This window comes from Quercus lobata, chromosome 1 (assembly GCF_001633185.2).
Source record: "Quercus lobata isolate SW786 chromosome 1, ValleyOak3.0 Primary Assembly, whole genome shotgun sequence".
In the NCBI taxonomy this organism is placed as follows: Eukaryota; Viridiplantae; Streptophyta; class Magnoliopsida; order Fagales; family Fagaceae; genus Quercus; species Quercus lobata.
This window is the reverse complement of record NC_044904.1, coordinates 8,111,792-8,126,844: the sequence shown is the minus strand read 5'-3', so window position 1 is coordinate 8,126,844 and position 15,053 is coordinate 8,111,792. Positions and strand designations below refer to the sequence as shown.

At 34.6% G+C, this 15,053-nt stretch overlaps 2 protein-coding genes and 1 non-coding gene across 7 annotated transcripts; 2 read left to right on the top strand and 1 right to left on the bottom strand.

The window, feature by feature from the left end:
* Positions 1-2,886: 2,886 nt before the first annotated feature.
* TRNAG-CCC lies at positions 2,887-2,957 on the top strand. The gene has a single exon. It is a non-coding gene; the product is annotated as a tRNA-Gly (tRNA).
* A 1,260-nt stretch (positions 2,958-4,217) lies between these two features.
* On the top strand, positions 4,218-7,360 carry LOC115977167 (LEAF RUST 10 DISEASE-RESISTANCE LOCUS RECEPTOR-LIKE PROTEIN KINASE-like 2.4). Its single transcript, XM_031098866.1, has 4 exons — positions 4,218-5,096; positions 5,334-5,369; positions 5,652-5,681; positions 6,077-7,360. The coding sequence occupies exons 1-4, from the start codon at positions 4,313-4,315 to the stop codon at positions 7,210-7,212; spliced, it is 1,986 nt and encodes a 661-aa protein (XP_030954726.1). The 5' UTR covers positions 4,218-4,312; the 3' UTR covers positions 7,213-7,360.
* A 1,201-nt stretch (positions 7,361-8,561) lies between these two features.
* LOC115977138 (probable alkaline/neutral invertase F) lies at positions 8,562-12,089 on the bottom strand. 5 transcript variants are annotated; one of them, XM_031098837.1, is made up of 3 exons: positions 10,341-12,089; positions 9,628-10,133; positions 8,562-9,141 (listed from the first exon to the last, which is right to left on the bottom strand). In XM_031098837.1, exons 2-3 carry the CDS (start codon positions 9,986-9,988, stop codon positions 8,948-8,950), a joined length of 555 nt encoding a protein of 184 aa, XP_030954697.1. In that variant the 5' UTR covers positions 9,989-10,133; positions 10,341-12,089; the 3' UTR covers positions 8,562-8,947. The 5 variants fall into 5 exon arrangements, with proteins under 5 accessions (XP_030954697.1, XP_030954704.1, XP_030954680.1 ...); XM_031098844.1 differs by having other exon boundaries at positions 9,628-10,125; XM_031098820.1 differs by having other exon boundaries at positions 9,628-10,815; positions 11,651-12,089.
* Positions 12,090-15,053: the final 2,964 nt, after the last annotated feature.

The following is a 15,053-nucleotide window of genomic DNA, read 5'->3' as shown; positions in this document are numbered from 1 at the left end:
TGGAGAAAAAATGAGAGGTCAATATGAAAATGACAAGTAGCCAGTTGCAATGTGTTATATAAAGATAATTGTGGAAAATAGTGTGGTCCTAAATTTACTCTCATAAATAAAATGAGCTAAACTTGTAGAGATAATATATCATTTACTCATCATTTTAGTTAAAAAGAGGTATTTTTCAGTAGTTGGTGCTTAAATTCCATGCTCTATATTTTCATGACTTGAATGCCTGAAATTTATAAAGAAGACATTCAAAACCATTAGGTGCATTACAATTCACATTAATTACTGTCAGATCTTCCCCAGTGACATTTTTCAATAACAGCAAAATGAATGCCATTGAATTTAATTTTTGGTTTATAATGCTCTAATTTGTGCCAAGTAGCATTTTCATTTGTCAAGAGCTTTGTAGTATATTGACACCTAGTGCTTTCAATGAAAGTATTCAAAGTTCAAATTCCCCTCACTCCATGTAACTATCAAATTATCAAAAATAAATAAAGGCATTGTCACTAGCATCAATGCATCAAGACAACTTAATAAAAATAAAAATAAAGTAGATGGGTGATGATAGATCTATTATCATGTGTTTGTGTTGTGTATATATTTATATAATTTAATGGTAAAAATGGATGCATCATAATTACGATCTGCATATCCCTTCCCAAAATTTCAGTACGGCATTCAAACCCTTTGAGATGTCTTAATTTATTAAAAATCACCAAATATACTTTTAGATTTTCTTTGGGGGAGTTGTTGTATTAGGCCTGTGGAATAATGAGCTTAAATTTGGTTTATATAGATCCCTTAAATTTCACAGCATTTACTATGCGTCTGTAGTCTGGCATTTTCAAAGTGCTTTGTTTGCTTCCTACAGCTAATGAGCTAGAAATGGGAGATCTCAAGATTTTAGGACAATTATGGAACAACTGGTTTTAGTGTATAAACACTTGAAAACTATTTTTTAAGTAGTAGTACCAAACACTCTCTTGACTTTTTTTTTTTTTTTTTCTTTCTAAAAGCATTGGATATAACAAAAATAATTTCTTCTCTCACTTTCTATTTTATATTAATTTTTTTTTCCTGTTTTTTTTTAAGGCAAAAGGGAAAGGTAACGGAGCTTACAATACGAGGACTGCAAACCTTTGATGAAGGTTGGGCCATCCAAATAGGTGTATGTTGCTGTCAATAAATTTGACTGGGACTGTCTAGACTCTAAACACTCTGAGAAAATCTATCATGTATTCACCCTCTCATATGGGGGTAAATCATACATCTACACAAACATGAGTTAAAGTCAGCTCGGGTTTGAGATTAACCCGCCAATTGAATGGATAACCAAGTTATTCAAATGAATGATAGCTATTTTTTTTAGAGAGAGAAAGAACTGAATATTGAATTTTAAAATGAAAAGGAAAAAAAAGGATGGGAAATGATTGAGTTTTGATCCAATCAATGAGTGAATGGCACCCAATTTCTAAATATGGCCGAATTGTTATGTTATTTTCAATCAAGTCAGTTTGGGCAAGTGAGAAATCACCCAAATTGATCATACCTGAATCAAGAATCATTGCTTTCAAGTGTCAAAGACCGTGATCAACTGTCCCACTATTCAAAACCATCCATGAGTCTTTGGGTCAGATTGGATCAGATGGGTGAGTTGAGTTTAGTAGGTCTTTGGATTGCCCTAACCTTAGGGATGTCAAAAAATTTCAACACCGCTTGACCCATCTTGCTTTGTGCGAGTTTTTCTTGCTCCAAAGAGATGACAAAATGGGGACAGGTTTTGCTTGCCCAACCTCATCTCAGCTTTGTGTGTGTGTATATATATACAAATTATTTTTATATAGAATTTAATCGCTATTACACAAATCTAATTTATAATATGAATTTGTTGTACATATCCTATTACCATAATCCAAAACTTGCTTTCTCTCCCATTTAGCATTCTCATAACCTCATTCCTAGTGACATCTCTGTCAAAACTTGGCAAAGATCTCTTCACCTCTCTTGACACTTAATGGCTCAAATTCGTGCCATTATCGCCAAATCTGCAACCATCATTCACCCTTAATTGGTTTCATGATTTCATTTGACCTACTTCTGTGGACTTCCAGATGGTCAAGATAACATTTCTACTTGATCAATAATGGCTTCTGTCCTCCCCTAGCCGACATGGTCATTTCGAATGAGAGACTAAGCCTCAAATCAACTTGACTTGACCTGGACACCCCCTAAAAATGGAAAGTAATAATGTTGATTGATGTTCACAGTAGGTGACTTGTATCTTCATCAACTAAGCCACAAAGTTCCTAGAGATTATGATATATTGGAGCAACACCATCTACTTAATATAAGACACCGAGAAATAGCCTTAGAGAACGATATAGGATATAGGTGCTGTGAAATTATTTTCTTCATGTTAAATAGCATTTTTTGGTATTTCAATGGAAATATTTGGATTCAAATCTCCCTCCCTACTTAAAAGTGTATAAAACATAATCCTTCCCAAATTATATATTGACTAAGAAATTGACATTATCAGCTCCATTCCAAATGATTATGTTACTAGTTTTCTACACACACAATCTCTTTACTTTTTATACTACTAATTTTACTTGGATCAAATACTAATTTTACTTACATGTGCTAAGAGTCTAGTAACTCAATCGGCATCTTTTAATGTTTTCGAAGGAGATGTCAAGGGTTCAAATCCTCCCTCCTCCAATTTGAGAAATACCATCAAAAATTCACCCAATGGGAATCATTTATTGCAATAACTTGTTCTCTTGCTTTTCAAGATTCCAAAGGCTCTTGGACGATATATAATGTTCATTCAATTTGAGAAGACATAGTTTACTATTAATTATTTATGTACAATACCAACAAGCGCATCTGGTGTAGTGGTATCATAGTACCCTCCCACGGTACTGACCAGGGTTCGATTCCCTGGATGCGCATGAACTTTTGTTGTTACTTTTTTTTTTTAATCTCCAATCCCGGCAATCTCGCATACACTGTGGTATTACCCTTCTTTTTTTTTTTTTTTTTAATCCCCAATCCCAAAAATCACTGATATGGCGAATTTGCATGAAATGAAAGTAGAATAAATGACATAATAAAAATCATGATCTATCTTTTCTTAATAATATGATGAACATCTTACTAAATATCGGCCATTGCGCAAGTGACTATGACATTTGACATTTCACAAGTGGGGTGTGAGATGTTTAAGCACTGGAGTCTTAACTTCCTAAAGTCCTAACCAACAACAAAAAACGCCATGATGATAATTACTACTAACGAATTTTTGGTTAGGAAAGTAGGACTCGGGCTTAATTCAAAGCACAAAGTAGTGCTCATCAATGGTGTTATGAGATCAGGGTTAGCTAACCGGCTAAAAGTATTTAGTCACAGGAATATCGAGATGTAACAGTTTGTATTTGCAATGCATCAAGCAATGATACAAACTTTTTAACAGTTTGTTTTAAAAGTACTTTAAGCTTCCAGTTTCAACCTCAATTCGACACCTAAAATGAAAAACGTAATAAATAAACATTCCAATAATAAGAGTTATTTATGGAATTATTGACCCAAAGAAAGGTTATATTTTTGATAGTGTACATGCCTAGGTTTAGCGACAACCTTTTTCTTTCTCCCTGGCTTCTTCTTTTCCTTCTTTCTTTTCTTTCTCTATCAATTTGGTCATGGCTGAATATTTTATTTTTTATTTTTGGTTTCTTATCTCTTACCTAGATTCTATATTTGTGTTCATCCATAGAGAGAAGTCTAATTATTGTGTTCGCGTCCATCAATAGAGTAGGTGGCTGACTTAAAATGTTAACAAAGGGATAAAATCAAACAAAATAGAAGCAAAAGACAAAACAAACCCTTTCAGCCTGCTTGTATATTAAGGGTAAAAAGGTCAAGAAGGTGTTGGACAAAGTCGGTCAAAAAAACAAAAAAAAACAAAAAATGACTGGATGACTGGACACGGACACGGACACGGACAAGGACACGTTCTCAGAAGTCTTTTAAGCTTCTAGCACTTTGGTTAATCAGGCCTAGTTTTATATATATTTACGTAGATGCCATTGTATTTTCAATCCGATGGATGACCGGATTTTGGGTAAAAAAACATTATTGACGTTGAAAGTATCCCTCTTCCAGGAACTTGTATTCATCTTTTTTACTTTTTGACTTTCCGGTGGAAACTACTCGTTACTTTCTTGTAGAAGACTGAGGATACTTTTCAAGACCACAAAAATAAATTCGTATTATCTTCATCCACAGTTGTGGAAGTTTTCCAGTAGCAATGGCGAGAGGATTGACGTTCACTGCAGGAGTACTCACGGCCCTTATTGCTGTTATACTAGTCCAAGAAACTTGCAGTGATGCTGCTGATGTAAATGATCATCACTGTCCCCCTTCTTCCTGTGGCAATATCCACAACATAAGCTATCCGTTTCGATTGAAGAGCGATCCAGAAATCTGCGGGGACTCAAGATATGAGCTGTCGTGTGAGAACAATCGATCTACTGTGTTATACTTATTTGCTGGAAAATACCATGTACAGGAAATCAATTACAATAAACGCACAATCCGGGTCGTGGACTCAGGTATACGGAAGGATAATTACTTCTCCTTCCCAAGTTATTCTTTAAATAGCTATAATTTCAGTCAATATCGTTCTGCACGTACCAATTATCTGCCGAAGAGGACAGGGAAAACCGAACTACCAAGGAGTATGGTTTTGATGAGCTGTGAAAAACCAGTGAATTCTCTGTTCTATTTGGACGCTTCTACTTGCAATATTGACAGTGGAGAGGATTTCAAGAAGAGGTATAGATACGTTAAAGTTGGTAGAACGAATGCAAGAGATGTGGAGGACTCGTGCAAAGTAGAGCGGATGTTCCTGACATCGTGGCCAGGAAATGTTGACCCAGTTAATACTTCTTGTACAGACGTCCACAACGAATTGGTATATGGTTTTGAGCTCTCATGGCTATCAGTTATTTGTGAAAGTCTTTGTGGAACAGGACATCCCCTTACTTATGAGTATTGCTACCTTGATGACGCGAACCTTGTTCACTGCGGAGGTAAATTTTCACGGCACAAAAGTATTTGTAAATTATGTGAGAAATTTAGGTCATAGTACACTTGCCATTCTCTAATTAAATACTACCTTACATATATTGTTGATTTTTAATTTCCTTTTGTACGTTTCTTTCTTTCCGACATGCTAGGTATATTTATTGTAGTTTAACATTATAATGACTTGATTTTTAATTTTGAGGTTCCAAACGTTGATGTTATTCTTTTCTTTGTCAAAACAGGACGATTCCATCTCCCGATCCTGTGGATTTTCGAAGGTGAGGTTTCAATTTGTCTAAGCAGACAGATAATCTAGAAATGAGTTGTTGTGCCTAGTGATGACATGCATGTAGAGCAATTATTAACCGTGTACTTAATTGCCTACTTGGACAACCAGTTGATCTCATACTCTTTAATAAGAATAAAAAGGGAAAGTTGTTAATGACTTAATGCTGATTTACTATGCCCTGGACCTTTCAAGTTATTTATGTCACTTATTTCATTTTTTAATTTTTGTTAGAATAAAAAAGAATAATTCGTCTTTCTTGTATATCTTGCAGCTTTAATGACACAATTGGCGGCTATCATAGGTATGAACCTGTGTCTCTTTCTTTTGATCTACTTTATTTTAATTCTTTTTATCAGATCATTCTTTAATGGTCAGTTTGAATTGATGGAAAAGATGAGGATTAGAGTAGAGTTGGCCCAAAATTAGCCTATTTTCAGCTAACTCTACTCTACTCCCCTTCACACCCCCCCTCCCCTCCTTTCCCCCTTAATCCAAATATGCCATAAGACTTTGAGTTTGAAATGAAAGTGACATTTACATGAAATATACAACACAAATTGTGCTTGATTATTATGATTCATGAATGCGGCTAGTTAACTATAATTTCAACCAAAAACTAGAAGTTAATGATGACAGCATTTAACTATAGGAACTAATTTGTTTTCTTATAATTATTTTTGTGATGTTCCGGCACAGGGCTACATTTTGCAGCAAAAATTTTTTTGGGGGGTCCATGTGTCATTGCGTTTTTTATATATAAGTGGCGTAGAAGGCATTTATCAATGTGTGACGCAATTGAAAATTTTTTGCAAAGCCATAATAACCTCATGCCAATTAGGTACTCTTACTCACAAACTAAGAAGATGACTAAATGTTTCAAGGACAAATTGGGTGAAGGAGGTTATGGCTCTGTATATAAAGGAAAGCTTCAAAGTGGTCATCTGGTAGCTATAAAGATGTTAAGTAATAAGTCCAATGCAAACGGTCAAGAGTTTATCAATGAAGTTGCCACAATTGGAAGGATTCACCACGAGAATGTGGTGCAACTTATTGGCTACTGTGTTGAGGGACTAAAGCGTGCACTTATATACGAATTCATGCCTAATAGTTCTCTTGACAAATACATTTTTTCTCAAGAAGGAAATATCTCCTTAAGTATTGAGAAAACATACAATATTTCTCTTGGAGTTGCTCGTGGAATTGAATATTTGCATCGAGGATGTGACATGCAAATTTTGCATTTTGATATCAAGCCCCATAACATTCTTCTTGATGAGAACTTCACCCCAAAAGTGTCAGATTTTGGACTTGCAAAACTTTATCCAACAGATGATAGCATAGTGTCTTTGACTGCTGCAAGGGGAACACTAGGATATATAGCTCCAGAGTTGTTCTACAAAAACATTGGAGGGGTCTCCTATAAAGCTGATGTTTATAGTTTCGGCATGTTATTACTGGAAACGGTAAGTCGAAGAAAGAACTTGAATGCATTTGCAGAAAATTCAAGCCAAATTTACTTCCCAACTTGGGTCTATGGCCAATTTAACGAAGGAAATGACATAGAAATGGAAGATGCCACAGAGGAGGAAAAGAAAATTGCTAAGAAGATGATCATAGTCGCATTATGGTGTATACAAATGAAGCCCAGTGATCGTCCTTCAATGAACAAAGTTGTAGAAATGCTTGAAGGAGAAGTTGAATGCTTACAAATGCCTTCCAAGCCTTTCCTATTATCATCACCAAAGAGGCCAATAGGGGATGTCGAAGACAACTTAAATTCAACTAGCTCATCAATTCAATCAGGTGAATCAAGTCAATTAACTCAAAACTAGTTGATATTTCAATCTGTTGATTTACATGGGAAAGCTAAAATTTCCACTAAATGAGAGCAATTAGTGATTTACAAAGATACTTCATATTTAGGTGAAACAAATAATTGTTCCCTTTATTTATGATAGCTCTCTTTTAAGTCTTAACGTACGTTGCTGCTGTTGTTGTTGTTGTTTTTTTTTTTTTTTTTTTTAACTTATAAATTATGTCTGCTCGTACTTAAAATTAACAAATTAAGGTTCAACTTGATAAAGTATGGAGCTGTACTACAATCTTCACTAGCCATGGGCATATTAAATTGCAGCAATCTTCAGCAGTCAGAGATAATTGTTATTGCTCACTCAACCCAAGCCTACCTTCAGGGCCACTATAATCGAACAATCATTGTGCACTGTTATATGTCTCTCTAGCCTCACTATACATACTCCTCTAAAAAGTATCATTCAATTCAATATATAAAGAATTACATTCTCAATCAATATAAATATATATATAAGCAGAGACATTATGTGGAAGTGTATGAAATTCTGCTAAGTGGCATATTCTATGCAAAAATAATTGAAATATTCTTAAGTGTCACATTAAAAATAATAATAAATTAAATATTGATTTTTTGTTTCATTTGGTTCAATGTTTCAAGACTTTTTAAATAAAAAATAAATATTCTTTGTATACTTTGATTATTCTTATTTTTTATTTTTTTAATTATGTCTCCAATCCCAGCAATATCGCATACACTGTAGTATACCTTTTTTTTATTCAGTTCTAGGCCTCAAATTGCAAACTTGGGGAAAACATATTCAGTTCTAGGCCTGATACTAACACTAACTAAATCTAGAAAATGTCTAAATGAAACCTAGTCAAACATGAACATTAATGAGTTATTCTACCAGCTATTTATTGTTTGATTAACTAATTAACCAACTCCTTCAAACTTCTTAGGCTTTATTTAGAAAATCTGCAAACTAACAAAATATTGGCCAGCATGTGACACAGAGAGCCTCCTGTAACCTGTTAGCCACAAAAATCATAAAGTACTAGCAATTATGCCATAGATCTCCTACAACTCTGTTAGTTCAAAATGATCTTAAATTATGCTTATATTCAAAGCGATTCGTTTGGATTCAGGATGCATAAGAAATGGCCTAACAGGATTAACAACAAAGCACAAAACACTGTTGGGGTTCAGCTGTATCAAGTACACATTCTGACATTCTCTGAACAAATAAAGAGCAATACCTTTGTTCCTACATCACAAGTATGTTTAGTTAGCTAAAGGTTTAAGAAAAGGCTTGGAAATAATTTATTTAGCTAAGATTTAGATAAAAGGCTTGGGTATGATATTCGTAACTATTTTTTTTCCTCCTTAAATACTCAAATTATTAAATCAACAGAAAAAGAACAAAGCATTTCTACCCAAGGAATGAAACTTTAAGATCATATCCAATAAGTAATAGCAACTAATCAAGAAAACTGTTTCCAATTTTCCACAAATGGACAGTTTCAGCCACCATTCACAAAAAATAGAAGATAATGGGGATACTGAGATACTATCCAACCATGACTAAAGCAATACATTTGTGATAACCGTATCCCTGTTATTGACTTATTGCAATTCAACCTCAATCTCTTCTTTATGGTGGAAATGAAGCAGAGCGGTTAAGCCTTGGATTAGCTATCCTCTTATCCTCTTCAAGAGAGATCATAACAAGATTGGAAGGGTTCTCAATCATCATTTTAGCAATCAGGTAGCCAGAAATGCTCCAGGTCTGTACTTCCTGGCTTGCTTTCCAATGTACCGCCAGTCTTACCATCATAATACTCCGGACAGCCATCCTTGGAAAGCCGTTGCTCTACCAGTTCAATTGCCCACTTTGCAATTTGAGGCCTTCCAGTCTTGATGCATGCTGCTTTAAGTAGCCACACCAGAACTACAAAAACATCCCCGACCACCAAATCAGCACAAAACTTGTTACACAATATGAATAGATATTTCTCGTTTATCAAAATGCAGTTTATTTCTTAGCTGATGGTTTCTAAATTGATGCATTGTCTTTGAAGGGCCTAAACAACTAGGAAACACTTCCCCCAAAGTGTTAAGAAGTTAAATTCCATATATCTGACCCAAAAAAGTCAGACATATCAAATGCTGTTATAAGTCACAACCATTGGCTATCGATTAGAAAATTTTGGGTAGCAGGACGCTCATTGAAGATTGTTGTTAGTGGTTGATTATATTAAATCCATTCATGATGTTTATTTACTAGAAAGACTACAAAGTAACACAGCATGGGATCAGAATCTAAGATACAGTAAGGTTCCAAAGTGTTGGTATATCTGAAACATTATTTTTCATTAACATAGATTCCAAGCAGCAATGCAATTTACATTCTGAGCTTGGTGTTTATGATTTTCACCTGGCCAAGAGCCACCATTATGGTAATTCCACCATGTGTTCTTTGGATCAAAACCAGTCACAGTCCTCCAGTCATATCCCTCCAGTGCTGGGTAAACAATCTTCAAAGGCATCTCCCCAACCAAGTCCTCCCAGTGCTCCTCAACAAGATTTGTTATCGCTGTAGCCTGTGCACCTGTGGCTAGACAGCTCAATATGGCGATGCAATTCCCAAGTAAGAACCACAGGCAGTCCATGCAAGCTGGGCTGACATTGCCAATTAAATACCCTCCCCTCAAGGGCATGAAATCAAACACCCAATCAGGGATAGACTCTGGGATGACATTAAATTTATTGACAGCAGTGTGGGAGTACTCCTCCATTTTGTACCGGTATATTTTATTTAACTGTGTAAAGTCGAGCCAGTAGTACTGCTGTATGTGAAAGCTGAGAGCTGTGATCCGCTTATCAATTCAGTCCATTAATTTCTTATCATCATGCTCTGGATTCAGCATCTGCCCTGCACATCTTATTGCAAAATAAAAGAGGGCTTGGATCTCAATTGGATATCCATATATTCCCCGTTTCAAAAGTATGCCAAAGTGTTATCATTCAATGGGACTGAAAAGTTAACATCCTTGGATTGAATGACAGGAAAGTTTCCATATTGTTTGAAAATTCATACTTATAAATATATTATACAGATACTACCATTATTGAAAACAAGAGACTCACCATACTCCTGTCAATCATGCTACACCCATCTGCACATAGAAGTGTTGGGAAAGTTTCAAAGCCATCCGAGAGGCGAAGATTGAGTATTAATTTCATTCTCCTCTGTACTTCAGGACGCTCTGCCAGTGCATAATCACGTGTATGCTTGGTATATGCCCTTAGAAGTATAATCCACCAGCACCCAGAATCAACTGGTGCAACTCTTCCAATTGCTCTGCCTCCAAAATCTGCAACACAAATGTCCTTCTGAAGTTGGATCTAACAAATTGTCAATCCCACTCCATCACAGACTAGTTCTCTGCTCACACCAACATCAAAAAAAGCCACAGGAGGTCGGTCCCTCTAGATAATCAAGTACTTGAAAGTCGGAACTATAGTTCTCCGAAAAGGTTTCCTTAGTTCATTCAGCAGTCCACATTTCCAAAGAAAATTTTATCAGGAAACAAATCAAGCTGCAAATTAACATATTTGATCCCTAAAAAATGAATGAACCATAAATACTCTCTCAGTAATGTCAGACCTGCTCTAATTCATGAAACATATGAACTGTGAGAATGGCAAACAAAGTGATAAATTAGCCTCCTTTCCTATGTTTAATACATTATTCTAATTCACAGTGAATTCAACATAATTAAAAGAACCAATCTTTAAGCTTTTATTGAATTTTGCTTTTAATCTCCTAATATATATACTAAGCAACCGTGTACTCAAAGGCTCGTCATGAAGGTTGATGCATTTTTCTCAAAATTCTCTTCTAAGCTCTCTTCTTAATCTCACATTCTTCTTCCTTTTCTTGGAGCATAAATACCCCAATAAAAGTCATTTCCCTTTCAAGTATTTCCCAAACAGTCTCCACTCCACATATCAATTCCTTACGCTAATCAAGTTCATTATATCAACACAACAAATGGCTGTGAACTATGAAATTAATCATCGACACACCTACACTCCTATCCACACCCCACCCAAATCTGCTATCACGAAAGCCCCATGGGAGATGAATGGAACGACAATATTGGAAGAAGTTTTAGGGACAAGACTAAGAATATACCAAACTTAGAGGATTTGATTTGTAATTTAACATTTTTAATGATCAATCAATGGAAAGAAAGCTCAAAAAAGTTGCAGAAATGCCAAATTCAATAGGCACAATACATTGAAAACAGCATAATCCAAGAACAAACAATAAAAGGAATCAATTCAACAAATACTAATAATAATGCGTTGCTGGGTCATACATAGAATCAAGATAATGCTTCAAATTCTCAAGAAAACCCAAGAAGTAAAAAAGTACAGTTCTTGCATTGTACCTGATTGTAGTTCAAAGTGTCAGCAGTTGAATCCATCGCACTGCTCTGTCCATTAGGCACTGAATTGTTGTCTTCCACAACAAAGTTCTCAATTCACGGGCCAAGACTCAGACACGGCTCGATCTTTGTATTCTCGGACACGGACACGGACACGTTTCTCAGGCTGCGTGGACACTCTTTCAGTTCCTGACTGGTTTTCACTGACCGGTGAGTCTTCTTGAGATTGTTGTTTTCCAATAGACATAGTCATGATCTTCGGAATCTCAGACACGGACACGGACACGGACACGGACACGTTCGAAGTCTTTTAAGCTTCTTGCACTTTGGTTAATCAGGCCTAGTTTTATATATATTTACGTAGATGCCATTGTCTTTTCAATCCGATGGATGACTGGATGAGCAAGGGTATTTTGGGGACGAGGGATTGGATGACCGTTATGCTCAATTTTGTTAGTCGAACAAAAAATATCTCAAAAGTCTAAATTCTTGTTCTATATAAAATGCATATCTCACTTGCTACTCTACTTTTATGGACTGCGATTTCCATTAAAACTTTAAACTTTCTCTTAATTGAAAAGTTCAGTATCGATCCCATTATAAAAGCATATATTTTCATTACTCACCATAGCACACTCTTGATACGATGGTCACTCTACAAGTAGTACTCCACAAGTAGAAGTACTTGTAGAGTGTGGGGGGTATGGGCTGAGATTCAAGTCTCTAGAAGGGAGTTTCACATACATATACACTTAAATTAGACTATAGTAGAATTCTATCATGTATCAAAATATATATATATATTTTTTTTTTCATTACTCCACACTTTCCTAGATTATGGTTTCAACTAAAACTGGAAACTCTATCTTTATTGAAGAAACCTAATATCAAACTCATTATGAAATCTTATATTTTCATTACTCCTTATTTAGAGAATGGTGATGTAATGAATTTATAAAGGTAGGTTTTTTTAGAATTACAAAACTAGTTGGGCGAGAAGAACCCGTCCAGGTTGCACGCAATGTAAATGACCTGATGGATTGTATTTGTTCGATGACATAAGTGGTCCAATTAAACAATTAGATTATAGCTGATAACAATTTATTGATTTACAGGTTAAATTGGCCCCAGTTGGTACAGGTTTAATAACTATGCAACTAAGTATCTTCATAAATCCTAGAAATAATTGACCTCAATATGTATTATATTTTTCATGTAAAGGTCATTAATATTTTCTTTTTAACGTTTTAATTGTTCCTCACCATTTTATATACTGTTAAACTACTTTCATGCTTCAAACTAGAGAGACAGATTACTACCGATGATTAGCTCAAACAATGCTGCAAGATATATAAGAAAGAGAAAAAAAAAATTTCCCTTTCAAAAAATAAATTAACTAATTAATGAAAAAAAGTTACATAAATAATTTGAAAAGTGTAGTAAAACTGTAAAATATCAGCAATAGGCCTGTCAAATGCCAAATATAAGGTATATTTGGCATTCAGGCCCAAAACATGCTCAACAACTGAAAGGCCAAAACTAGGAAAGAAGGGCTAGATTTTTTGGGCTTTTGACCATTTCAACTTGGTTATATTAAAAGAGAAATTGTAGTGAAATTTATTATAGAACCAATATAAATGATTTTCAATACTTCAAAAAAAAATTGGGATCCATTTTGAAATATCATTAACGATTTCAAATATATTCAAAAACTGTTATTTGTGTCTTTTATTTTGTTTTAATTTTTTTAAAAAAATGGTATAGGTACGTACACTAACTTAGATTTGAATTCTAGTATATTTATTACTCTTGAATTTTATCAAAATTTTATTGTTCAAGTTTTCGTTCCCCAAAGATAAATTCCTACTTCCATCCTTAGTTTTCTCTATATTTTCCTTAATTTTTAATTATTGGATGAAAAAACATTTAGGCGCATGTGAGACCCATGTGTTCTGTTAGGTAGAAAATGGATAGGGCATGGATAGAGGTAATTGATATAGTATCAAAGTTATTGTACCAAATTGATACAAAAAGAAAATTATGGAGCCTTAATGTAACAACTTGAAAGTTCAAAGGTGTGCTAGTGCAATTTACGCAAAGGGTGGTTCTCTGTGTATCTCAGGTGGTTATAGGACCACCCTATCTTGCAATATATATATATATATATATATATATTTGGGTTCAAATTACATTTGGTATAATTTAAAACTTTAAGTAATGTTACACCACTTAATAATTTTTAATTGGATGTGAATTTTAACAAATCCACCATTAAATTATGTTATCTCTGTATATTTTTCATACTTGCAAAATTTCAAGGTGATCAAAGATTAATAATCATGTCATCAATCAATTGTTTAAATTCAAGTGTTTGTAGTTTAAAATAATGCATAAAAGATAAGTTTATGAATCAAATGGTAAATAATATCTAATTGACATGAAAATTGGTATGAATGTTAAGAACATATAAAACATGTAATTTAATGACGGGATTTTCAAATTATGATTTCTATAACAAGTTATTGGGTGGTGTAACATACACATACACACAAAACTAACCTATTTTGACCACCTTAATAAAAATATTGACCACCCTGACTTAAGAATTACAAGAATTTTGATTTAATAAAAATAAAAGTAATATTCACAACAATTTTTACAATAATTTCACAACAAATCTTATGTGATAAGAGGAAAATGGTTACTAATTCTAATTTTGGCCTAATATTGACATCACTTTAAAACCTACCTGTAGGGATGTTAGGCCCTGTAGAATATATTGGGCCTGGGCCCAATCCGAGGGCTTGAAATAGTCCGAGGAGGGGTGAACATTATCAGAGGAGTTCGTGTTAGTAAGTAAGTTAATTTTGATCATAAGGGTCCATAAGAGTAGTCTGAGGATGAATGCCTCCTCAGCTAATCAAAGCCGAGGTCCGAAGTGGTGGTCTACCATCTAAGGCAGCTTTCCAGGAGATTCTATTGATATGGATAAGCATCACAAAAGTACAAAATAAAGGGAAGTCCTAAAATATCTAAAGAGAAAGCTGCTACCACCGCATTGAATTCTCTGCACCTAACCAACTGGCCACATTAATGTGGAGGTGATACCTGAATAGTAATTTTCAGCCTTACAACTACTACCAAAGACTTCAGGAAGGTGCTGATGGGATAAGAATCAATACCAGCAATCTGCCCTACACATGGAGGGTAAAGAGGAAAGAAGGAAGATAATATAAAACAGAAAGAAGACCCTGAAAAGAGGGGATCAAGAAATTAAAAGAAAAACATTGTAGCAATAAAAATTGAACTTGTAATCAAACTTGAGAATAAATATATAAGAATTGATCTCCTCGGATTTTACCGAGGACGATTTTCTTTAGATTAAACCAATCTATCTTCATTTTCA

What these genes read in the sequence shown, in the direction of transcription:
- LOC115977138 (XM_031098837.1), bottom strand. Translation starts at nt 9,988, where the DNA reads ATGGAGGAGTACTCCCACACTGCTGTCAATAAATTTAATGTCATCCCA. An exon ending in TAATGGTGGCTCTTGGCCAG is followed by an intron (nt 9,142 to 9,627) that starts GTGAAAATCATA and finishes ATGTTTTTGTAG; the next exon opens with TTCTGGTGTGGCTACTTAAA.
- LOC115977167 (XM_031098866.1), top strand. Translation starts at nt 4,313, where the DNA reads ATGGCGAGAGGATTGACGTTCACTGCAGGAGTACTCACGGCCCTTATT. An exon ending in GAACCTTGTTCACTGCGGAG is followed by an intron (nt 5,097 to 5,333) that starts GTAAATTTTCAC and finishes TTGTCAAAACAG; the next exon opens with GACGATTCCATCTCCCGATC. An exon ending in GATCCTGTGGATTTTCGAAG is followed by an intron (nt 5,370 to 5,651) that starts GTGAGGTTTCAA and finishes TATATCTTGCAG; the next exon opens with CTTTAATGACACAATTGGCG.